This window comes from Adelges cooleyi, unplaced genomic scaffold (assembly GCF_023614345.1).
Source record: "Adelges cooleyi isolate 19-005CV unplaced genomic scaffold, UGA_ACOO_1.1 ACOO_flye_CR_arks_rails_tigmint_CR_PRNA_376, whole genome shotgun sequence".
In the NCBI taxonomy this organism is placed as follows: Eukaryota; Metazoa; Arthropoda; class Insecta; order Hemiptera; family Adelgidae; genus Adelges; species Adelges cooleyi.
In genome coordinates this window covers 1,542,459-1,569,239 of record NW_026096053.1, presented here as the reverse complement: position 1 = coordinate 1,569,239, position 26,781 = coordinate 1,542,459, and the positions used below count along the sequence as shown (strand labels likewise).

Genomic DNA, 26,781 nt, shown 5'->3' with positions numbered 1-26,781 from the left:
TATTTGACTGGATAAATAAAATATTGGCATATTTTGGCATGGCAATGACAAGAGCGCCTGGTATTACCGTACACATTCTCACCGGGCCAAGTGGTAGCACTGTTGAAACAAACAACGCCGGCTAGCCGATGTCTAGACGGCCGCATGTCATATTATATCCGCTGGTTCACGAGGGAATCCGCCGTCTTCGTTGGCCGTCGCTAACGCCGCCGCCGCATCAGCTGAGGGCCGCGCCACCTTCTCTCGGCATTCGACCGCGTGTCGGCGCGGCAGTTACCACTTACCACTCACAGCCGGTAAGTTTTAGTGATCTGTAATCACGAATCAGTATTGTCGCGCGCGTTCCTCATAGCGGTCCGGTGTGCGTTGCCTACGCTGTCGTAGTATGACATTCGCGTTCACTTGCCGCTGGGTCGATCTCGTTTTCGCGGATATTTCGACGTGAACAGAACACGACCCGAGTCATTCTCATTTCTCAACCATGCATCTTCCGTCGTCCGTCGTCGTGGCCGTGTCGTTCCTGGTGGCGTCCGGCTCCATCAGCGGCGTGCAGTGCGCGTACTGCGACGACCACAAGTTTAAGGAACTGCGGCCCGGCGTGCAGTTCACCAAGGAACTCAGTTCGTCCGAATACGGTGCCATCAGTTCGTTCAAGACTCTCCACTGTTGCGGCAAGAAGTACCTGAGTCTCGAATGGTGAGTCTTAAAACGGATTATAATTAATAACGGTGACAAAGTGCAGCTGTGTGTAACACTAAAATATTATCCGCCCCTCAATTATTAAGGCTCCCACTTAAGTAGCACAGAAAATCGAAAATATGTTGGGTTGAACTAATGTTGAGACATTATCGGGCGACACTTAATGTCAGGTATAATTTATACTTAATACGGTGAAGTTACCATATTTTGTACTTCAAGAGTGTAAAAAAAACATTGATAGCAATGGTAATTTTGTGTTTATTACTAATTACGTTAATTGATCAATTATTTTATTACTCATAAATTTCCTAATTTTTCACTCGAGTTTTCTCAGTGCGAACCGACTACTTAGTGTTTCGTTATAGAATGTAGGTTACATTAGATAAATGAAAATAAAATTATAATATTATGTACTTCTGTCGTTTATAAACATAGCTACTTTGTTACTTATAAAGTTAAGTATAAAATATTTGTTTGTGCGCTTAAAGTAAATGTATGTGTCGTTATAGGTTGGGATAGTGTTTGCATAAATTGTCTAAATATTTGAGTTAGCTCTTCGTCTTACACGAGCGGGATCGTTCATTCTTATCCTCGTGTTCCGCTCTTCCTTGATGGCTTCCGCCCACTTCTTTGGCAAACCCATTCGCCAGCTTCCTCTCGAGTCAACCGGGTGTGATATTTCAAATTTTCGAGTACATCCGCAGCCGAGTCTCCGACGAACGGCCGGAACTTGTTTTAAAAATTCCAGGTGGTCAAAATAAATGTCCTGTCAAATGCATTCTATAAATGATAAAACACTGTGATGTGATAAGATCCGCTCTTATAAGTGATAATTGACCTTCACTAAAATCTTGTGCCGTTTACTAAAGTTTTACTACCGAGTGTAGGTTTAGTTGCAGCGATGACCGCTGCTTGAACTAACCTAAACTATGTGAGTGGATGTATACTGCTGCGAAAAGATTGTAGCTGTAACGTGGATGAACAAACTGTTAATAGGGCGGGCAAGTCTCATCGATAACAACTTTGAGGAAACTACACCGACAAAACACTTGCTTTTAAGTCGCCTGTAAAATGTACAACAACGCTAAAACTAGTTTTCATCATAATTGAATTACAGCAATACAATTTTGTGCGAGAATTTACCAACAGACTGTTTGCTTGCGCCACCGTTACAACAAAACAAAATCATTTCTGTATAATATTGCATAATAATATTATTGTAAGTCAGCCGATAATAGGTTTAAAGAAAAGTAAATGAAAAACGTGCACGGTTTAAGAGTAAGATCGGTCGCTTTCATCGTGTACGTTGTCGTCCGTTCTAGTTTTCTACTACACTCCCTTTTGACCACAATCCCGTCGCCATTTATTGATCCTTTTGTATTGCTGAAAGCATTATTTATTTCCATTGCATAAGACCATTTGTACTAGTAAAAAAACAACGATGGCTCCAAAAGTAAAATTAGTAAAATGTGAATTTTGGATTTCACACTACTACATGAAAATCAAAAAACGCCTTTTAAATGACTTTTTTTTTTTGACAAATATTTCTACCAGAAGAATTACGGTCATCACAACACTAAGTATAATGATAATCATTGTCACAGCATTGAGCTCAGCTTCGGTTGAAAGTACAAAGCGAAATCGGCTGGATGTTTGATCCTAGGGCCACGTACTACTTTGAATTTGACCAAATTACCCTTTTTCGCATTTACATAGAATTGGGTTGGAAACTAATTTAAACAACATGACCTCCCCCCACGGCGAGTCTACCTCGAATGTTATTAATTTAATTTAAAACTGAACTGACGGGTTTTCCGAACGGTCCTTCGAAATGTACAGTAAAGTAATATCGTAATATCATAGTTTAAACCGAATTTTCTCGCTCGTTGTAATATAATTATGTATTGTAAAAAAAATCCTTCTAAAAAAATATAGTATTTTATTTTAAAAACATGTAATTTTTTTTGTTATTAGGCACAATATTTTAAAGTAAAAAAAAAAACTTTTTTTTTAAGTATTAATAGCATTACATTATCGTTGATGTAGTTTTAGAAATTTCAGTTTGATAACCTTTGGTGAGATATGAACTGTATTTACAGTTTTATTTAGCAGCATGTGTACATTTTTTTTTTTTACTTTACTTACTATCGTATTAAAATAAGTAACCCCGCTTCATGCCGAACGCTTCTTTAAGTCCCTGATTCATACAAGTGTTGTTAACTCTTACAGCAATTAGTAAATCTATGTAAATTAATAGATTAAGTGGTTTAATAATAGTTGACAAAACAACAAAATATGGTTAAGTTAACTAGAAAAAAAATATGTTGGTTGTTATTTTTTGTAATTTAAATAACGCCAAAAGAACTCGAAAATATTATTTTAATATTTTATTGTTTGCTTTACTTGAATAGAAGAGTATATTGTATATTTATCATTACTAGAGTGATAATATACATTTTACGGTAGGTACGTCTTTACATGTATTTGTACCTATTTGTGTTAATGGACTTTAACAATCACCAATGAGTTATGACCTACTTGACAGACTACTTGTATCAGTGTGCCGATCTTGGGCAGGTGTTCAGGATACATTACTACAGCAATTAGATAAATTGCTGTAGTATTTTCTATTTGAAAAGGTGTTGTGCGAGTTATAATTAATATAATTGCTCGAAGTTTACAACATAGGTACAATACTTACAATAATTATTTAACATTTGTTAGATATTTTTTTACCAAATTACAATTGTCGTAGGGCGTCAGCCGTCATCGGAACCGCCCCGTAATTGACCATAACGTTTGATTATTATTACTAATGACAGACGACTCCCATAATATAACGTGAACAGACATATAATATTATAATAATGTTTGACTCGTACACTGTAACACGATGGGTTCATTTAATTTCTAGCCGCACAAACGTTTATTAGGAGTTAAACGAATCGTTAAATATTTAACGATCCCTCGAACAACATCAAATCAAAGAGACCTGTTGATTTGATAAATTATTCATAATTAACAATCTGGGCATTAAACAGGTATATCGAACCCTTTTTTTTTTGTAAACATTTATTCGAGACGAGATCCACAAAACCCCTTACATTTTTTAGTTTTTAACGATATCGCATTGTGCACGAAATGTGCATCTTCCAAATCAACGGTGGATATAATTGGTGGGATTTGTTTACATAATGTTATATTACAATTTACACGTGTACACTAGGGGGGTGTATTTGAATAATAACATTTTCTAACGCTTACAATGCTGGTTAATAGCCAATAATAGCCAATTTCGGTTTTTGCGTCGTGACAAAATATATAAAAAACCGACAAGTTATTATTTGCACAGAAACATCGACGATTAAAAAAAAAACATATACATTATTATTATAAACGTCAAAAATATATCGGGTGGGTGAACGATGCCACGCATTAGGTTGACAACCTCGTTAAATACCGTTCAATAAAAAAATATGTATTAGCCCAACGGAAATTTCAATCCGACCGTCGCCCGTTATAATTTATTTCATTATTTAGTTATTCGTGTTTCGCGGAAATATTATTTAGTGGGTAATTGTATAAAATATTATAATGTAATGCCGCGACGGTGTGTGTATTTAAATATCAAATAATAATAATAATTTTTTCATCTTGTATGCGGCCGTCGGTCGACGGCGTTCAAAAAATGTCATGGATGTAGTACGCATTGCAATCGTGTGTGTACGAACATTGTTTTTAAATATTATTATTATTATAAAAAACGTGTTTATTGCGTGTTGATGTTATACATTTTGCGGAATACGCCGTGCAGAAGCGACGACGGAGAAGAATAAGACAAAAAATTAATAATAATAAGAAGAAGACATTAAAGATAAATCCTCGGAATCGCGTAATACGGAGGAGGTTGCATTCTCGGAATCGTGCCGCCGCGCCACAGTCATTCACCGTTCGGCCGGCATACTATCTCCCCCCCCCCCAAAAATTTTATTTTATTTTACACACACTTGGGTCCCACGCCGTCGGCGTACCTACCTCGTCTTCAATCGCATTTCCAACGCGTTCCGAATGCGTGTCTTGGTCACTTAAAGGGCGACCGTGTTGGAAAAATTGATTTTCTACCCTATCTGGTCGGTGTGTTTGTGTGTATTCCAGACACGCACGCGGACCTGGAAGGCTTCTTGTCAAATTGCGCGTTTGGTGTTACGCCATAATAATATTATAGTAATAGGTCCACAGAAGAAAAATAAATGTCGAACCAACACCGAATCTAAAATATCGTATATATTATTACAAATCAGTTCGGGACCGATAGACATATTATGAGGGAGTTAAAAAAACCCTAGCGGTGTAAGTCGCGTTTCCATCAAATAGTCGAGTCATGTTTGAAAAGTAAATTTATCTAAAAGCAAAGTAAACCTAGTAATAACTACCTTACCTCTACCACCAAATGTGAGTTTTTATTAAACCTTTTTTTGTCTCTCTAATTAAGATTTTAATGTGACTTATACCACTGTGGTTTTAACCCCCTCGATGATTGTAATAACACCCCGTCGAGTATACTGTATACTGTATAGCAATAATTTCAATACGCGCTCGAGGGCTACACCACAAAATAATGAACTCTCTCCCGCATTTACCACCAACGCGAAAAATATATAATAATATACTAATACCTAACAACCCCAAACTGATCGTTTCGCCGGCGTCGCGTCCTTCGGTTCGGATTTATAGTATTATTATATTATCAAAACGCATGTATGTACGTATAGTGTAGGTATTTTGTTATTATTTATATTTTATAATATACTTAACATAATGCGTCTTGTGTTGTCGGGTTTTTAGTTACACACACTCGGACACAAGGGGCCGCCTCAGCGGCGATCACCGTCGGTGTGTCGCGTCTCTATTGTGTTTGTGTGTGTGGTTTTTTTTTTTACAGACAAGCGCGTGTGTGCTCTGGTTCTGGGAAAAAAGGTGAACTGCCTGTGGCATTTATTTTTTTTCGCCTACACCCGCCGCCGAAAAGATCATAATAATAATATGACGAGAGAAATTCCATTTATCCGGCCTACGACACTGCTAATGCGATTATTATTATATTGTCGCAATAATGCTTTCGGTGTTGTACTTTTGAACAGTGTATTAGTTTCGATATACCATTTTTGGTCCGTCGAAATACGTGTCTGGAGTTTGGAGCGTTCACGAGGCTACTAAAACTGCCGCGCTGAGTATGTTGTTTGCACACTGTAACTTAATACTAAGATTTACCGTCAACCTCGTGCGTACATGAAAAACGAAAACTCGCACGTTAAACGACACTATCAATTTTGGTTAATATGTGAACACAATACATTTCTAGATGGAATAACTAAATAAATACTTAGACCAACTAAACATTTAGTTAGCCGAACAGCGAACTAAACGTATAGCTGCTTTAAAAATGTAGTTAGCCCAATTATTTATTATGTTGGACCAACTATGTATTTTTACCCGTATATAGGTAACTACTTACTACACCAATGAAGTAACTAAATATTATGTAAATCGGCTTGATGAATATCCAAAACTAGTGAAAAAAAATTATTGCAGTTATACGGCTTGACGCTTTGATTACTATGTAAAAAAAAAACTTATTAATATTTAAGTGTGGTGCAGAGACCTTCTCACTATCAATTAATTAAAAAAAGAAGCTAATACGAGTGTCGTCAGTGGACGGCTTCTCTTTTCATACTTTCAATGTTTATAATTTACCTGTGTCATCATATATACTTTTGTACAAAAATTGTATAGATCGTATATGTAAAATAAAGGAAAAAAAAATTTAAGTGTTCATAATTTATTATAATTTCTATTAAGTCGAACAAATTTCATATATTACCCACAATGACAATATCTCTTCTTCTTCGAGGCTTTTACAGGCTATTTAGGCGCATTGCCGCAACAAACCACTTGCCTCCATCGGTCCCTGTCTCTCGCCAGTTCTTTCCCATTCTCTATTCCAAGTTCTTGACCACTCTATCCTTCCATCTTTGTCTAGAATATCCCCTAGGTCTCTTCGTGTCTGGTCTCCATTTCGTCACCTGCCGATTGGACCCTCCGATCTCCACACGTGTCCGGCCCAGCTCAATCTACTACTTTATAGAACTCCAATGATATTTGCTTCTCCGTATAGGTCTTGAATTTCCTGGTTTGTCCTTATTTCATATTCTCCTTCATTGTTAATTTTTGGACCATATATTCTTCTTAATACCTTCCGTTCAAAGGTCGCCAGTTTACATTCATCCGACATTGTTGTGGCCCACGCCCTACACGCATACAAGGCTACTGGTCTCACTAGTACTTTGTAAAGAGTTTTTTTTGTCTTCCGAGATAAAATCTTTGATTTTAATAGAGGAACCAATCTAAAATAACATCTGTTTGCCGCTGCTAATCTAAGTTTTATTCCCTCGTGGCTATTTGCGTCCTTGTTGATGTCCACTCCTAGGTATTTAAAATTATCTACTCTTTCGAATTTGTAGTTACCAATATCCAAGTGTCCTATTCTATGGTTATTCCTAGTTACGACCATGTATTTTGTCTTATCCTCGTTTATTGTTAACCCAATTATTCTCTTCCCATATTCCAGCTAAGTTCTTGTAGTATTCTTTAGCCTCGCTTCATTTTCTGCTATTATAACTAAATCATCTGCATATGCCGCCACTACTAATTGTTTTGACAATATCACGACGTGGAAAAATAAAAAGTTGCAAAAAAATGTCATTGGCCTTAACCTATCACATAAAACATTAGTATTTCTTCAATTCCAAACAAGTAATACATTTAGTATTAAAACGTAATGAATCGAATCAACTGTAAAAAAAACGAATTTATACCCGTAAAATGTTTTAAAAATTGATTTAACCGCGTGACGTTCAGTCACGAAATGTTTTTACACTTAATTTATCTTCTACGAGAACACGTTATTGATTTTATGTCGTTCAATTTTAATTTTAATCATACCACTTGCCAACAACACTATAGTGTGTTCACATTTATTTCTTAAATTTGTTCTTTTTATGTATATTTATATAGTTCTTGGCTATAACTTATAACTGGTGCTCTTCGTCTGCGTATGGTTTTTAAAAGGATTTTATACGGTTTTTATTTCCAGACGTCTAGAGCCGGCCGTCTATGAAAGTTTTACTCGTGGCAATAATAATAACAATAAAACACAATTATATACAATAATAAATCGGAACGTGCAAATTGGCAATTTGAGGAAAACGCATATAATTATTAGTTCTTATGATAAAATAACCAGGGGATATTCTCATTTCCTTCGGCACGTCAATATAGTTAGAATTTCCATAATTTCCGGTTTACTGGTTCACAATAAGCCATTGGAATACATTGACTAATACAGAAACCATTGTTAAAATCAACCAACTTGATTTGAATGATATGGAATGAAATTTCTGCTGCAAAACAAAGATTATACTACTCTCACTCTAACATAATATATTCATTTCCTTATTTGGCGAAAGGATTAGACATATTTTAATACATCCGAAATAATTTATTAATCATGTATAATATGTATCCTTGATTCTCGCGTTGTATTCATTTAACCATATTATACAGATATACTGTACCTATATCAGAAATACACTTCTTGTACTGAATAGGAAACTCGAGTGCGGCGCGACTATTGAATTGGTTAAATTACTAATACTGTGTTTTTGATGAGAGTGGATGAAAATGGACTTAAACCGTCATATTATAATATTAAGTTTCACCGCTGCCGAATGTCAGTTGACATTGGTTTTTATTTATCTTGTATTTTTCATCATGCCCAAACTGTACAAAAACATTTTCTGATAAAAATGTGTTGCTAAACATGTTAGTTGATATTACCACAGATAAATGTAATATTGATAATCATGCATTAGGGTGTAGGATTTATTGATTTTTTTTTTTCATTATAGTTTAAACTCTGTAAATTTCAGAAATTTGAATAAAATAGTATTGGCGATAGTTACATAAGCCTTGCCTGTTTATTAAATCAATAGTATTACGTACAAAAAAGGCGTTGGGACTTGGACATGGACGAGACGATCTAATCTAAACAAAAAGGACCATACGCCTTTGCTGCAAAGAATGGTCTCAGTTGCTATAGTCATCGCTACTGTTCCCCTGGGAGACCGTCGTCATCGATTTATTCAAGACCATCGCACTATTCTTAAAGCCATTTTATCGCCCACAAAAAGTATCAGCGAAAGCATGTACTTCCATATTTTTTTTCTAATGTTTTATCGTTTGAATTGATGGCTGCTCCGTTATCTTTTATTAACAGCTGAACGACTTAGCACACGCCGTCTTCGGTCGTTTAAAAAGAAAATAACTTACATATTGTACATTATTGAAGAGTACACAGGGAGAAAAAATTATAAATTTCCATTGAATATTCTTTTACTTATAAAAATTATATTTCAATACATTAAAACGGAGGCGGTCTTTTAATTGTACGAATTATAACGATTCGTAAAACAAATTTGTATTACAAAATATTAATAAGAGTTTTCAGACTTCAAATGGGCTTCCCGAAAAGTTTGAAAACAAAAGTGACTAATAGCCTTTTCCCTTATTTCCCTCCGTACTCGTGTTACTTTGACAATAATTGTTACTAATGAATTGGGATTTCTGACAATGTGCGATTACAGTTGTTGTTGTAGAAAGTTATATGTTGTCCTCGATCAGCATAAACGCTGTAGAAAAAAAATGGCCGACTAGATTTCTTCGGAATTATTTACATTTTTCCTTTTTTTTATTATACGAATGCGTGTTTGAATTTTGTTGTAAACACAAAAATAACGATGTGCAATTGTTGTTTTTGTACTACTTCCAGTGTGCATTATATATGCGACAGCAGATTTCTGTTATTAACAAATTGTATCAACAAACATTCGTTATAAACGGACGAAGTAATTTCACAATAATTGGAGGAAGCTATTATTTAAAGGCTTATATTTAAGTAAGATGAGATGAATAGACATTTAATAATGTACGAATTTCAACTAACTACTAGTTGTAAGCTTATAGAATTGTTCGGTTTCCAAGTTTGAAATATGACACAGAACTTGATACTCTGTCAAGTTTTAGCTCAAAACTTTTACAATTGTTACAGAAGATATCGTTTAATATTTTTAACAAGAATTTCACAGAAATGCCCCCTGGATGTGGCCATAATAAATTATCTCACCCCTCCGCATGCAAAATTAATAAACTTAAATATTTAAGTATCACTGGCGGTTACTTAAAGTTTATAAAGTACCTCCTGGGGTGCATAAAAAGACCATCGAAATAATAGTTTAAAAAAAAAAACTTAATAATAACGTTAAAATGAGACCCGTTTTTTAAATTATTTTTTATTTTACTTTTAAACATTTAATAGATATGTTTAACGATAGAAACTATTTAGGTAAGCGTTGCAATATTAACAAAACGTAAAATATATTTCTTACATTATTAATACTATAATCGGTCAACAAATCGCACATTCTGTCTACCCTTTATAAAAAAATCATCAATAAAATTCTTTATTATCATTTATTTACGATTAAAAAGCGTTTATTTTATACAAAATGTCGAACCAAAAATTATGGGTAGATGATAGTTATAGAAATATCAAAATAATTAATACTAACTAAATAGTTTGATAGCTACTATTATATAATAAGTCGAAACAAGTAAGAACAAAGTAGAAAACTATGTGATGGTACCGTTTACTTAATTTAATTGTGCTGTTATTTGTTGCAATTTACTTCGTTTTATGTACAATCAATACAATTTCAATTGTTGTCTTTCTATTATGTCAAAATAATTTTTATAGAATAAAAATATGTTTAAAGATGTGTACAGAATGCTAACTAATACTTGTTTTTTAACTAAAAACCGCATGTATGGCGTTTTAAGTTAACACTTTTCGATTAAGTCAAGTTTTTTTTAATATACAATGGTGTAAGTATACTTTTATGTTAACATCCATTAGAGGTAATATCTACCTCTGTAAATAATATTTTCTTCGTACTACAGAAAAGTTTACTGCGAAATACGTTGATAATAAAAATTGCTTTCTTTTTGCCATTTAATAAAAAAGAAACACATCTGTACCAGTGAGCACGCCACTTAACTTAATAACAACTTTTTGACAGCGAATTAATACTTGTTTTGCGATGAAATTAAATTCGGTAAAGTTTAAAAAGTAGCATGAACATAAATTCTCATAAATATCCCTTGTATGATGTTTACCAACTTTTTTTAAACATGTAAACAATAATAAATTTAATTAGTGTAGTACTTTGAAACTGGGAGGTATAAAAGTTATAACTTCATTTTCACGGAAAGTAAAGAACATGACAAGAATAATCGTTCTAATAAAAATATGTCTGAACTTAAATTTAGTATTTTACTGAAGTCTGAACCGAAAATGAGAATTATGATTCTAAAAAATTTCAGATTTTTTATTCTTCTGCATTATTGTTGTGTTTCCGTACAATCCATTTATTTGTTATTTATTTAAAAGTTACTTGAAAGTATTAACCTTCTTTCTTTCAGTTGCATTTGCATAGGAAACGAATTTACATTCAGTAGCCGGAGTTTTGATGTACTACACCGCTCGCCTACTTAATAAAACGATGTCTGCATTCAAATATGCATGCTGTATTTATTGAATAATTCAAATTTAAAATGCATAGTGTGGATTAAACCAGAAACCCCAACGCGCAGAAGTTAGATGAAAATTACTATATTGTTGTCTAGACATAATTGTGTATTAACATAATGAACATCGAAACTTATCTGATAAGCAACAAAGCATCATACCGTGTTTTGAGTATAATAATATTGTGTAAGTCCCGTGTTCATACTTCATTTTACTTGACGTCGGTGGAGTGTAAACTTAACATGTTGCTAAGAAGAGAAATTGTTGGATGTTTTTAATCATTTTATGCTTCAGACGTACAATAAGATAGCTTTTTGAATGGATGGCGCAATAAAAATAGAGATAAAATATGTCGAGGTCAATGCATGGCGGTGGAAAACTATAATTTTCTCCCTTAAGTTTGCCGACGAAATAATGTCTTAATGTTTATGAGGAAATCGTCGCACCCGTACGGAATGTCAAATTTATTTATTCGTTAACAGTGCAATAAATTTATTACTATACATTGTGGTCGCCACATTGTCACCGTTTTGCATTACCTAGTTATATGTACTTTTATTAGCCAAGAATAATAACAATATTTATTATGTACATTTAACTGTCATTAACGATAAAGCCTAAGTATTTTATAACACTATTTGGTCGCGAGGCTTTTCATTTAATGAAATCTGCGGAGAAAACCGTTAAATAAAGTTTTTTTTTTTTTAAATGTTTACCTGTCGAGTCCTTTTTTTTATGACATATTCGAAGATATAATAATATAAATGACGCGTTCGCACAGCGCCTTGGTTATCTGGAATTAGCCACCGCTCAAAATGACATTTGATACCCAAAGAAAAACGTGTGAAATGTCGTGAAATTTCCCATCACTCCTACGGTATATCAACCTTCTTGTCTGAATGTAATTCCTATTATTTTTACTATTATTATTATTTTTTTATACCATTACTAAGCAGCACACTGCTCGAGTGTACTATTATACACTGCAGGTAAAACGAAGATTGTTGTGTTTTCCACGAAGGAAAAAAAAATTCTAAATAATACAAAACCAATGACTGTAACGAAATAACAGGAACTCTATTATATATTTTTAGAAGTGTTTTCTCGGAACACAACACCCGTTTTGCACATCCACGTACAGTACAAAGACGTTTTTTCGGTCATGATATTCTGAATGGAGAGCAGCGGCACCGGCGCTGTGTACAACAATATATCTATATATTATCATTATTATTATTATTATTATTATATTATTGTATACTGCTCGTGTCGTCGCGACCATCGTTGATTTAATTTGTACAAATCAAAAACTGCAAACAAGTCGCCAAATAAACAAAAAAACACCCGACTGATTGGCGGTTACCCGTTACGCGCGATACATAATTATTATTAGTGTTATTCAATGTATTTATACATAATGAGTTATTATACAACGGCGGTGGCCGGTACAGAAAAAATTAAAATAAAATCCGTAGAAATTTATTATGCGAAAGGCGCGCGCCAGGAGTCACGATCCCGTTTTCCTCGGGGAAATCAATTCTGTATATTTGCGGGTAAAGCGCGGCGGTCACGTTGATGATTTATTTACGGCGAATCTTATTTGTTTGGGTGTTTTTTGATTGTCAGCCATTGTGTTTTGTAATTTATTATTCACCGACATCCCAGTAAACACGCCGAGCTGAAACCTAGTGCCTGTGCGAAATCGAAATCATCAATGCAGTACAATGGCGGCGACGATGCGACCAAGTTTGTAAGTTCCAAATTGGATTTAACACTGTGTGTGTGTGTGTTTGGCGTACTAACCGTAGAAATCACTCGCAATACGTGTGTGTCCCGGTGAGATACATATTTTTTGAATTTATCGGAACGAGGGAAATAATAAAATATTTATATATCTTCTCAGCTCCGCATCTAAGCTAAAAAGCGATTGTCGGTTTGTCGAGAGAGAAAAAACTAGTACCTTGATGTTTTGAATTCGACGAACCGCGTGACGACGGTATATATGTAATGTTTATATGTATGTACTAGGCGTTATCCTTCCAAAGTACATCGAAGATGAAAAAAAAAGGAAAACAAACCATACGTTATAGGTATATACATAATATATTGCACTCGGCCGAGTGATGTGGAAAACGTGTACATATATATATATTTCGTTGTTTAAATAATGCGAGACGATGTACCGTCAGAAAACACATTTGATTTTTTTTTTTATTGATTTCCGAAGATTTAGACGTCAAAACGATCACGACCAGAGAAGAACTATACAATAATAATATATTAGGTACGGTTTATGTTTTGAAAAATAACGACCGTGCACCATAAAGGGTTTACACATCACACGTCTCGATGGACTTGTACAGACTATATTGATTGTTGCGAGTTGTCGTTTGTGTTTTATGTTTCACGGTCGGCATATGGCAAACGGCCAAATAGGGATGAAAGTACATATTTAGGTAATGTAAAACAATACAAAATGGAAAATGGACATTATTATATATTGCAAGTAGATAGGTATATTATTTTCATAGATGCGGCAAAAAAAATCGCTATAGTAAAATAATTAGTAATCATCGCTTGCACCTCACTTAAATCTTCTTTATAGGTTATTTTAATGTGTTTTTTCAGAATGGACGATTACTTATTTTGTATACTATATATACATATTTAGTACTGATTTTTAGATACTACGCGATCACCCATCCGCTAAAAATTTTGGTCAACATGGCACAACAGTTTAGATTTTTCCATCGTTATCCCGAAAAAAATGTGATCTTCAACAACTCAACAAAACGTAAATTGTTAATTAATCTTGTTTTTTTTTTTTAATTATAAAACTGCGTGTAACAAACATGTTTAACGAGATGTTTGGACTTAAATTTCATTGCAGATATTTTAACTTTTAAAAAACCCGTAGCCTTCATAAATTGTAGTTTAACAGAATTTCCCCAAGGTTAGGTTAGGTATAGTATTACACTAGCCAAATCGGTTTGTTATGTTTTCCACTCGGGATCTGGCGTTGTTTTACTCCCTTAAGGACCTTGTTAAAATTTTGCTCTGCGCGAAAATAATAACCATTACTTTTTATTTGTAGGGGTCCGGTGCCCAACCGCCGTGTTAACAGCTGCAAATTGCATAGTGCTAAAACATAAACATAACAAGTCATTTCTTAACGACTAGACAATGTTTTGGTTTAGTTCTAGTGGCAGGTGTGGATGATGGAAATGCTCTATTCAATTTTCATTATTTTTATAGGTGTTTTTACTATGATAAGTGGTTGTTTTTTTTCTAGCACCAGTCGTTGTTACTAATGACTAATAAGTAATGACACACTGTTGGTAAATTGCACGCGTTTAGGGATTTTTTTTTGGCCAATTGCGTCAGTTACTTCTTTTTATTTTTTTACCTATACTATATAATGCCGGTAACGAAGCGACATATCCAATGTAGATATACTGTATTATTATAATGTATTATACTTACCGTCACGTGGTGGCATGGGTAAAAACCGGTCAACCCTCATTCCACGTGCAAAATGTAAAAAAAAAAAAGTCGGCAAAGAATGAGCGAAATTAAGACCACCCAGGGACCAAGATACAGCATACTTATATTATTCCTGTGCACGCACGTAATAGGAGTCTGGGAAAAGTATGACAAGCCACGTATTATATAAATATATACCTTTAAAGGATAGAACATCAGCAAATGCGTCACTACTCTCGCTGTACTATATGGTTAATACCAATAACCATTTAACCGTAATTACAATGGTATTTAGTTACTGGAATTTAATAAATTTAACCTTTGAAAAAATATTATCTAAATAAAATATTGTCTGATAGTTTTATTATCAGTTTAAGCAAATCAAATATGTACAATTTTGTTAATGGATATGGTTTTCATTTTATGTACTTACATGTTTTGTTAGCACGATAAATGATAGATCTAAAGAAAAACTTAAAATTTTTAGAGTAAAACACAATTTGCTAATTGCATATTAAATTTAAAAAAATTCTGATTGGTATACAGCAAATGATAATTTATGAAATTATTGTTTCTTATAAGAACAAGACGTAACGTCCAAATAGTTTATAAATGACTCTACCAATCGTTAAGTAACTAAAATTTAGTCGATAATACTGAATCATTCAACTGAGTCTACTGCAAAATTGTGTTGTTACTTTTTTTCTGTGCATTACTCAAAAGCATAATATGTTTAACCGATTTACCAGACAACTGACAAGTATGAAGAATTATCGGCAGAGCAGACGATGAATAAAATAAAACGACCACTTTGTAACGACATCAATCGGCCGGCGACGTATTTAGTTACTAATGGAATAACGTATATATGAGGAATTGGAAAAAAGTTGTTCCATATAGTGTTTAATACTTTAATGTCTGTTCCCACCGAACTCTGCGGGTAGAAAAACACTTGCTTTGCGCAATAATATTACATGGGATCGTCAAACGTTTTAATATATAATTGTACTGATGTAACAGGCCGCATACCTTTGTTCTTCGATCAGACGTAGATAAAAAAAGAAAAAAGGTAATTACCTACTCTCATCAATGTAGTATATAGTAATAATATAGGCTTTACCGTTTACAATACACAGCAGTCAACACGCGCTGCTCTCCACGGGCTTGGCTATGACAAATGTCAGTCACAGCTGTGCGCGAAAAAGGTCGTTCAGTTTAATATAATATTATACAACGAGTTACAGGAAGTGTACACTGCGACTGGATTGAAATATTTAATAATATATTATTATGTGGAAAACGTCACGGTACGGTGACAGAAGTTTTAAAATTGAAAAATTCACTTGGACGTTGTTGCACTTTTAATAATATAAATGCCACGGTATGGTGACTGTCGCAGCATGGTCGTGACAGTATTTTCACACTTAACGATTACCAAAGCTATACTTTACACCGCACGCTTTGTTTTAATCGATTTTACTTGAACAAAACGAATTGCCAGGCTAATTTCACAGATGACGGATCCCGCCCCGTCACACACCGTGAACGTAATTCATTTGAATGCAAAACCGACAATGATAACATATTACACTAGTAGTCTTTTTACCGAATTGTATTATAGTATATTACAATTTATTAAATTCCGGTGGAAATATTAAGCCCACCAGGCATGGACAAAGTTAAAGAAGAATTTCTCAGAGTATTCGAAGCCGGTTAAATTTTAACGAAACGTACAACATGACAAATTCGATCTAACTGACAAAGTATTGAAATAATATGTCATAAGCTCAATATCGCAGATCAAATAACAATGTCACGCGGATTAGTTTTTTCAGCGAATACATTGGTGTTTTGTAAGTTACTAAAAAAAGGAAAAAGTTTGATATTAATTTTGATAGGCGCACACTAGTTGCCACCCATCCTCAGGTAGTCGTCAAAATTATATAATATTTTTTTTTTTTACAGTTGCCTCCCAAGGATATCTGAATTCCCTCCCTCCAGTGACCTTTATTTCTTATCGTAATATTTTGGGTCATAAACTACTAGTTGCCTTCCGTGCCAGGTATTCAATATTTTTCATCCGAACCAACGATCACTTTTAAACCAGGTACACAGTACAACGAAACTGTACTTATTTTTAATAATTTCACATAAATACTTGCAATCTGCATACTACCAAATTGTATACTATTTTAGAATAATCAATTATAGTGTTTATTTTACTTTGCATGTGCAATAGGTAACCGATAGTAGTAATTCTGTATGTAACAGTTTTTTGTGGAAAATACATTTAAAATCATTTAAAATTGTTAGTGTTTTACCTTTTTCGCTTGTCATTTCTTTAGTTACTTCCATTTTACACAAATTAAATTTAAATTTAAATTAAAAACTACGCAATTACCGTTTTTTAGACACTACATACTACTTTAATCTATAATAACATTGATATCGGGATACCTACATATAACAACTATATCGATAGCCGTCAAACGTTGACGATTTAAAAATGATTACAGCATAAAATACTATTATTGTATAATAATATGATATAATTGATACAATTTTTTTTGAAATCAGATATTTTTGGGAGGAAATTCGGATAAAAATATTAAATACCTGGCACGGAAGGCAACTAGTACTTTTTGACCCAAGAAGTTACGATAAGAATAAAAGGTCACCGGTACCGGAGGGAATTCGGATATCTTTGGGAGGCAACTCAGATAAAAAATATTAAGTACCTGACAAGGGAGACAACTAGTAGTTTTTAACCCTAAAAGTTACGATAAGCAAGGGACAACAATTCGTTGTTTTTGGGAGGCAACTGGTGTGCGCCCGTTTTTGGTAGCTTATAAGACGGCTCCGTCGCGTAGCGTTTTAACCTGAACCGGGCGATCAAGCACATCGTACATTGGATCTTAGGGAATCATCGGTATTGTGTGGATAGACACGGGCCTTATGTATTCGTGTAGCGTGGAGTTAATATGCTCTTTGCGCTGTGCCGCTTGTAATTCAGTCGCTTCAAAAGCCGACATATTACACGGTCCGTCGATAAATACTTGATGGCAAAATCAAGAAAATCCAGTCTGGTCGGCGGCTTATTTGCTCGGATCGTTTTGTAGAAAATAGCGGTTGCCTCTAGACGTCTAAAGGGAAAAAAACAAAACGTCCGATTGTTACACACAGCCGGAGGGAAGTAGCAAGTTTTGTAGGGTTTTTTTTTTCTCTCGACCAGACTATTTCATTTTACACATAAAAATAATAGTATTTAGTACTTAAAATTGTATTGTACTATTACAATTACCGTGTTGGCTATTGTAAACGGTGTAGTAGGTAGTAACCGTCGGCGATCACAAGACGGCTGTTACAACCTGGTCGACAATAATATCATTTTTCATCTAGCCTTTCACGCGCGGTCCTTACTCCTATCGTTGCCGCCGCTTTTGCCGGTTTCCCAGTATACAACAGACAACCACAACATCTTACAACCGTATGTACCACAACGGCGGCGGTAATTAGAGGAACGTACGTCTCACCGCAGGTATACAGCTGCTCGTGTGTTATACCTATATTATATTATATACTGGCATAAGAACACGGCGAGTACGACGTTGCGGCCGCCGCTTTTTCCCCGTATTGTGACCCGAGTGCGGGCCACAACTCGCGGTCAACGCCAGCACAATGAAGGTAATTAACCCGGCTTGTCTGTGCAATAAGAAAATTCTATATTATGCCCATTGCTATACACAATCTACGACGGCAGCCGTCACCTTTCCCGTTAGTCGAGGTCATTATAGATTTTTGTACACCCCAATACCCAAAAGTATATACCTACAATTTATTATATAATATCATGCTATTATATTCGACCACGCTATGGCATGTTCCAGTCACGATTCCCGGGAAGACGTTTCCGAAAGTATATATTATTTTGCTACCCTTACAAAAAAATGTATTACAGTTTAAATCGAATGTTGGCGTGTGTCCTTTTTACCGTAATGGCTTTATAGACTATTTTAATATTATTATTGGTTTTCTTCGGATGGGTTCGTAGAAAAAAGGTCGCACGATTCCAACGATGTTGCTGTAGATTTTGACACGACTATTATGAAATTTGATTTTTCGTTTTCCGCAAGGTTTCTTCGACCGGATGAAATATTCGGAAACCATTTCGTTGTCCATACAAAAACGTCGCATTAGTTCCGCGTAAAAGTTTACATAAATATAATAATATAAAGTTATTGAATGTGCCGTACTTATTTAGCATGTGTTTGATGACACGACTTGAAAATACAATCCATAGACCTATTACCAAATAGTATTATCATCTGCTTATCATATCAACATGATTCTGACACCCAGTAAACTGTTAATTAAACATTAATTATAAACTTTAAATAAGACTTTCAATATAATACATAATGAAAATCAATTGACTTTAGATCGAACATAACGTTAGTCGTTAGCACTTCTTGGTCAAAACAATCGATATATTGTTTTAGAGCATGTTTGAAAACTAAAAAGTTATTTTAAATTCCAAGTAAAAGGTTTTGACAACGTTGAATGCTTTTACCATCTTTACTAGTTATTGCGTGTCAGGATATCTTCATTAACGGATTATTAAATTGTATTATGCAACTAATATTTTGAACTACTGGTTTAATATGGCGGTGGGAGGGGCTGGAATGCTATTAGTCTAATACTATACATTATAATTTTTCTTTTACTGCTTTCATAATACAAGAAAACTTGTTACTGAGCACGTATTTCCTTAAGATCAACCACCGAGTTTGACCCTTTTCTAATTGATTACTAATGTGGATTTTATAAATACACTTCCTCTAATGTTTTTTTTTTGTATCGACTTAGAGCATTTTAAAAAATCCTATACAATCCAATCACACCCAAACTTTTATTCGACTCGGTGCCATCAGCTACCCGGGAATACGGCCATGTCAAAACTTATTACAGCTGTTCTTCGAATTGTGTCCGTAACGGTACTGATTATTATGTGTCAGCTGTGACCGTTGTCCGAATTCACTTGACATCCACGACAATCGTTATTTTTCTCCGGCAGAAATATGTATTGTAAACTATAAAGGCTACTGATTTAATAAGGAGCTATAGCTATCGGGCGTAAAAAAGAAAAACAATTTTAAAAACCACTTTCTAATATTAGTTTAATTCAGCGGGTGTTCGCAATATATACATCAAACATACACCTTAAATTCATGTTTGGATCAGGATGATCAATCAATCTACATTCTACAGTAATAATTGTACGCCTCCTCCAGAGTTCAAGTATGTTATTAATCTTACATTATATCGGCGTCAATCATAATACTCGAAGTTCTTTGGAGACGCATTTCCAAACAAACATGTTCTACACCATCGGCTGTGCACTACGTTAGGTTTTAATATGCGTTATACATGCGCCTTTTATTATTTGAATTTTTTTTTTCGTCTAAACATTTTAACACGGGCTCTGAGTGTATATATTATATATTGAATGTAAATTATACATTGTGTTTGATGATATCACGGACCCATGACGTGCACAATTAATAGCGGTTATTAGATTGTTCTATGAAGATTTTATAAATACAACCTTTGACGGAGGCCGAAATCGTCTTAGTGCGGGACTTGGGCGCAGCGGTGTCAGGTCGTCGTGTAACACTATAGAATACCGCGAAGCATGTATATCGCGCGTTGATCGAAAATAGAGATTATATATATTATATTTTGAATGCGAGCCCGTCGTCTCACTACCTCTTTCCCGGTTCAATCTTCGGCATTATTAAAGCGACACACAAGTTGTGGAGAAAAAAAAACCCACTGACATTGATTGACGAGAAACTTAATATATAATATACGTGTGTGTATAAAAATATGGGGGGAGGGGGGGGCACCTGATGCGGATGAATAGACACTGTTGTCGATAGTAATGTGCGCTGGGAGAGATAGAAAGACTATTCGTAATGCGACCAGAGTTGTATGCTGGCGTGTGTATGTCTTATTATGTATATATATTATACTTTTATGTATGTCTATATGTATATAAAACCATGTGGGCCCGTGTCTCGTGTTTAACGTCATCGCTGTTGCCGTCCGACTGTATAGTAGTGATTTTCTTTCTGGTCTCTTTGTATTTTCCGTCTAACCGGAAACAAGATATCTAGCGGGAGATTGAAAAAAACGAAAAAAATTATATAGAATAACGCGGACAATGCGTTCCGGAAATTTGTCTTCGTGACCTCTTGAAGCCTACGGAAAACTCTTCAACTGCGACGTCAAAATATAACGATTGCACTGATTGTTCGACTGTACCTAATTGTTTTTTTTATATATAGGCCTTAAATTATGCCCGGCGTGTTTTTTTACCGTTAAAAATACGGATTGGCTACCTAAAAAAAAAGATAATTCTGATTTTTGACGTCAGTCGTCACACCAAAAGAAAACCTGATTCAAACTTCCGGTTAACATTTTTTTTATGTTTTTTTGGGAAAGTTAAAACTGTGAATGATTTAAAGTATATGGTTTTTGTATTACTTTATACACTTCTAATGGTTTACGGAGCGTTGACACTTGAGAGGAATATCAAACTTTTAAAGTTATAAATGGGAAGTCCACTTTTTTGTTTTAATTTATGGACGTTATTTTATTTATTTAAAAATTTGGATTTTAAATTGTTATTTTAAAAGGTGGATTTTAATTTTAGTTAAATTAATTAATTTGACTAAAAGGATTGAAAGTAGATAATTGTTTAGATGCTTACGCGGATTCTACGAGCCAGATCTGAATCATAATTTTTTATCGTTATTTTTATTATAGCATCATCCTGCCGGCTTGTTTTTTAAACTAAGCTGCGTTTTAAGTTGTTCAATTGCTCATTATTTACCTATCGATTATAATTTTTTTCCCTTCCTTTTTTAATCAAGTGCGATCCAGTAGGTCTAGTTGGTTGTAACTTGTGCATTGGTACTATTACGACAGTGGCTATAACAATGTTGAATATTCAAAGAAATATAGAACACACCTGTTGTGTAATAAATGATAAAAAAATACAAATTATAGGTTTTGATTTTGTTTCGCGGTAATAATGTATTGTTTTTTATTTTTTGTTTGTACTACCTGCTATAATTATTATTTGAGTTCCGAAAATCGTACATTTTTATTAGTCCATTTTGAAAATTACAAAAAAGGTTTTCAAATGTACACTCCCAAACAGTTTTCCCGGAACACTGGATATGTAAATACCGACCAGGCGTTCTGAGAAAAACTAGCATGTTGAAAAAAAAAACCACACTACATTGTAATTATTTATAGTAAATGCTAGCAATTGCGTGTATTATGTATGTGTTGTACGTTGAATGTCGTGTACATAGTATAATATTACGTGCCGCACGACAATGTTAGGGTAAATACGGTAAATATGGGGTGGGTTATGCGGGAACGCTATATACAGGGATCCGGTATGTACAAGTATGAGTAGTGGAATTGTAATATTTCTTATTTGTGACATTTAAAATCGATAAACAATTGGTAAAGTTCGTAGAAATTTAGTTTTCAAATCCAAACAATTTTTAGTATTCTCTTACAAGCTCATCAAGAGTTCATACGGAGTTTTTAAAAGAATATATTGTAGTATAAATGTGTACATCATAGTGTATTTGACACACACTCGCAAAATAGTTGCTAATATTTTATACAACTCAATTTGTTTGAACCAAAGGGCCTGTTACTGTCACTAAAATAACGTAGCCAGTCGCAAGAGTAGTAACAACCTCATTGTATATATATATTTTTTTTTTTAGGAGACTATTTACATAAAATAACACTACACTTCTCGTACCCTGGAGGCAAACAATATTCTGCCGTTTTAACGAAAACTGCTCCCGTTCTGATATTCACGGCTTGATTTTTGTTTGAAAAACAAAATAAATAAAATCTGATGTTAGGAGTAAGAGTAAGATAGCATTTTTATATTTTTACTTTAGTGCTTTTTATAATTATGTTATTATTATAAGAGGTGATAGAATTTTTCATTTTAACGTGTCAATAAAAAAATAAAAACTGCGTTTTATACGTCTTATAAATTAATCATAAAAAATTATATTATAAAAGGCTCTAATTGAAAATCCACTTCCACATTTTTAATATAATCAATAGGCGGTTCAACAGTTTTTCCTTTTCCAACAGTTTATTAATTAAGTTCTAGAATGAAATATATATTACCATAGGGGTTTATAATTTATTACATTTTCACTTACGGATAGCGCATTTTTTTAAAATTAGATTTGCAATAACGTCTGAACATTTTCTTTTACTACTTTTTTTTTATTAATGAAACCGTGTCAACTCTGACCGTCGGTCTTTGACAAGCTTTTACAGTTTACGTATTAATTAACTGTTATGTACTTTTTCGCATAGCAGCTGTAGGTAGGCGACAAGTTTATACAAACACAGTCGTAACGGTCACCTGTTATCAACCCTATCATAAACCTTGGAAAAAGCAGTTTATTTACCTATTACAGGCGTAGCGAACCTTTTTAGAGTCAAGTGTCAACATTTTTCAACCAAGGTTTTTAAATATGTTCGCGTGCCCAAAAAAAAAATGTCTTTACAAAAGATAAAAAAACAAATACGAATATATTATTCATACATTTTATTAAATACATAATTTTTTATGGCATTTCATACTGAAAATTAGAAATATTAAAATGTTGTTTTATTTATTTCAATCTGATTTTTATTCATAACTCGAATAACTTCAAGTTAAGTATTTTTGCCTTATAGTTTATGATGATGCAATCGGGTACTTCACAGATTCGGTTGGCCTATTAAACGTTGTATCACACTATATGAAATTATTTACTTCGTGAGTTGAACGCCAATCACGACACTGTGTTATTCTATTTTCGGAGAGATAGTTTCGTAGACTTAATTGTTATCAGTATCTGATTTATTGTTTCGACTGTCGCCCACCGGTCGAGGCCTCAGACTAACGGACGCGGCGTGTTGTTTTAATTGACAACGTCTGTTATGTATGCATGTGATATTATTTACAATGGACGCTTTAGTTAATTAGTTTTCATGACAAACATTATATAGCGTGACGACGGTATTGAAACGTCCGTTTTCGGGAAAACACTTAACCTAACCTAACCGCAATAGAGAGCCGGCGGCTGCGGTATACACGAAATTCAATGGTATTGATATTAGCATATTGACTAATGAATTTTTCAGGTGACCGGTACAAGTTACTCGGAACCGCATAATATATATGTGTATGTTCCATGTTCGTTATTACTCTCTTGGCCTCTCCTATTTGGTTTTAATTTGCACTCCTACAAACGCTATTTATAATATTGCCACGCGATTGCACATTGGATTTTTTACTTTGTATACAGGGTGATTTTTTTTATCGTGGGCCATCTCACTAGGTTTAATTACTAATTTAATTTTTTTTCATATAGTGTTTTTATATAATGTGGTCTCAATTTTCCACAAATTGTTATGTTCCTACCCTCCTCCCAAACTAATTATTTTGATAGTAACTTTTGAAACTTAAACGGTAACACTAACGTATACATTTCATTAACTTTTTTAATTGAGAATAATGTACTAAAAATTTTGACTGGTCGATAACCAGTTTTGGATAACTTTTTTTGAAATTATTGAAGTTTCAAGTTTAGGACAGGTGGAAAGGTTATTATTTTTATATGCGCGCACTTCCCAACTGCACTTTCCCTCCCGTCCTAACTTTTAAACTCTTACAACTTTCAAAATAGTGGTTCAAAACTGATTATCAACCAGTCAACATTTTAAGTAATTAAAATTTTAAGCAAAAATATATACTCTACCGTTTAAATTTCAAAAGTTGTTATCGAAAAAACGAATTTAGGAGGTCGGTAGAAACATACAAATTTGTGGAAAATTGAGATCACATTATATATAAATTAAAAACACTTTGAAAAAAAAATCAATTACTAATTAATCCCAGTGAGATATTGAGTGGTCCGTGATAAAAAAATCACCTTGTATATCATACAATAAAATGTGCGTGTGTACACTGTACAGACTGTAAAAACGGACACACCAAGGCTGCTATAATCTCGCCGGTCGGTCGATACATATAAGATAGCTCGATAGATACATAGATCCATCGAATCAATGACCCGATGAGCGTTTGTGTGAGGTTTTTCGCGTGAGTAGTTCTTTTTATGAGTAAACAACAAGGCGACGGTTTCTGCGAATTCTCCGGTGATCATTCTATAGAGATACTGTGGTCGCGAACGGCCAGCAGCGGTGATGAATTAAAAATTAAATTTTTATACTAAAGCCGGGTCACGCAAAAAAAAAAAAGTATTAACTACCAAGATCCGTAAAAATGTAATGAACGCACGAGTCATCGTTTGATGTTCGAGGGATGGGATGCAAAATGCAAACATTGGCCGGAACTCGAGGGGTTTAAATTTCTAGAGGTTTTTTAACACACATCCGTGAAAATGGTTTTGCGGCGGACAAGTATATGAGGACAGTGATCGTAAAAAATGTATACTATGGATAATGAAGGCACTTATCTATGCCTTAGCGTTTAACTTAAACACAATCAAAATTATTCATTCGTAAAGATTTCCTTTTTTCATTTGCTTATAAAAATATAGATTTAAAAAAAAATAAAAACGTTACAGCTTATGCTTCTATATACATTGTGAAAATATGGTTAATCTACTGTATTTAATACTGTTTTTACTGAAACATGCTTAACGGGAAATGGAATAGCGTCTCGTAGAGTAATCGAATTCTGATATAAATATTATTTTTTAGCTTCGATGCAAAGCTGAGTAAATCATTTTTTGTTATCGAACATTTTTTAGTGTTTTTATAAGATTTTAACTTTCAAAATTAAATTTCTATGCTTTATAATAAAAGTTTTAAAAATTTTCATCAATTCAATATTTTAGTCGCCTTTGATAATATCACCTAATGATTCAATCTATATAATTAAGAGTAGAAGTCAGATGCGGTCAAAGTATATCCAAAAACGTCGACGTGATCAAAATTGATAGAAAAAAGTTCTTTGTCAAATATTGTCTATATTGATAAATAATCAGTATCGGAACGCTTATGTGCCAAGAACGCCAAAAAACTGTAAAAAACGGCATAAGTATAGGGAAAAGTAAAATAGGATTATTTTTAGTAGTTGAAGGTTGTTTTTTTTATCTCCACATGAAATCGAATGCTCATAAACTTACTTAAAGGTAAAAAAATCTTTTTTTTTAAACTATGGTGATTTTTAATAGCAAATTTCTATGGTACTAGTACGTGCGTATTATTCACAAGGCCGCTAATTTCGGAAGAATGCACCGTGTCTTCGTAATGTTTCTAATGGAAAATATTGGCTAGGCTCGTATATTTACTTGCCAGCGGAACTCGTTAATCTACAATGATAGTTTAATGTGCGTTTCTTAAGAATCCTATGCTTCGCTAGAATTTAATAAAGACAAATTGTTAAGAACCGTGCACTTCGAAGTACATCAGTAATTGTAATATTACCTACCAATATTATATTATTATTTTTTTTACTTGAACAATAACTGTTCCTGATTCCCAACAATTACACCTAGAGAAATCTTACTAACAATAAACCAAATATTCGATAACAAGTACCGTATTCTACCCCGTTGGTTCTCATCAGTAAAATTGTCTTAAACTTATCACCTACCTCATGACGAAAATCCTAACGAATAGTTTATCAAATTTCTGCATAGGTATGGTAATAATACATATAGTATTACTGTAATACTTTTATAAACTGTTTAGTATAATATGTTTACACGTACCCGGATTTGTCCTATATCCGCCATTGGGTTTCTTACAGGCAAACATAGTCATCT

General features: G+C 33.9%; 1 protein-coding gene across 1 annotated transcript in view; it reads left to right on the top strand.

Annotated features, from left to right (window-relative positions):
- The first annotated feature begins 270 nt into the window (after positions 1–270).
- Positions 271–26,781, top strand: part of LOC126840369 (uncharacterized) — a 41,978-nt gene continuing 15,467 nt past the window's right edge. The window contains exon 1 of the mRNA XM_050576048.1: positions 271–696. Within this exon, the coding sequence (XP_050432005.1) occupies positions 482–696 (215 nt within the window). The 5' untranslated portion in view covers positions 271–481. The remainder of the gene's footprint in view (positions 697–26,781) is intronic.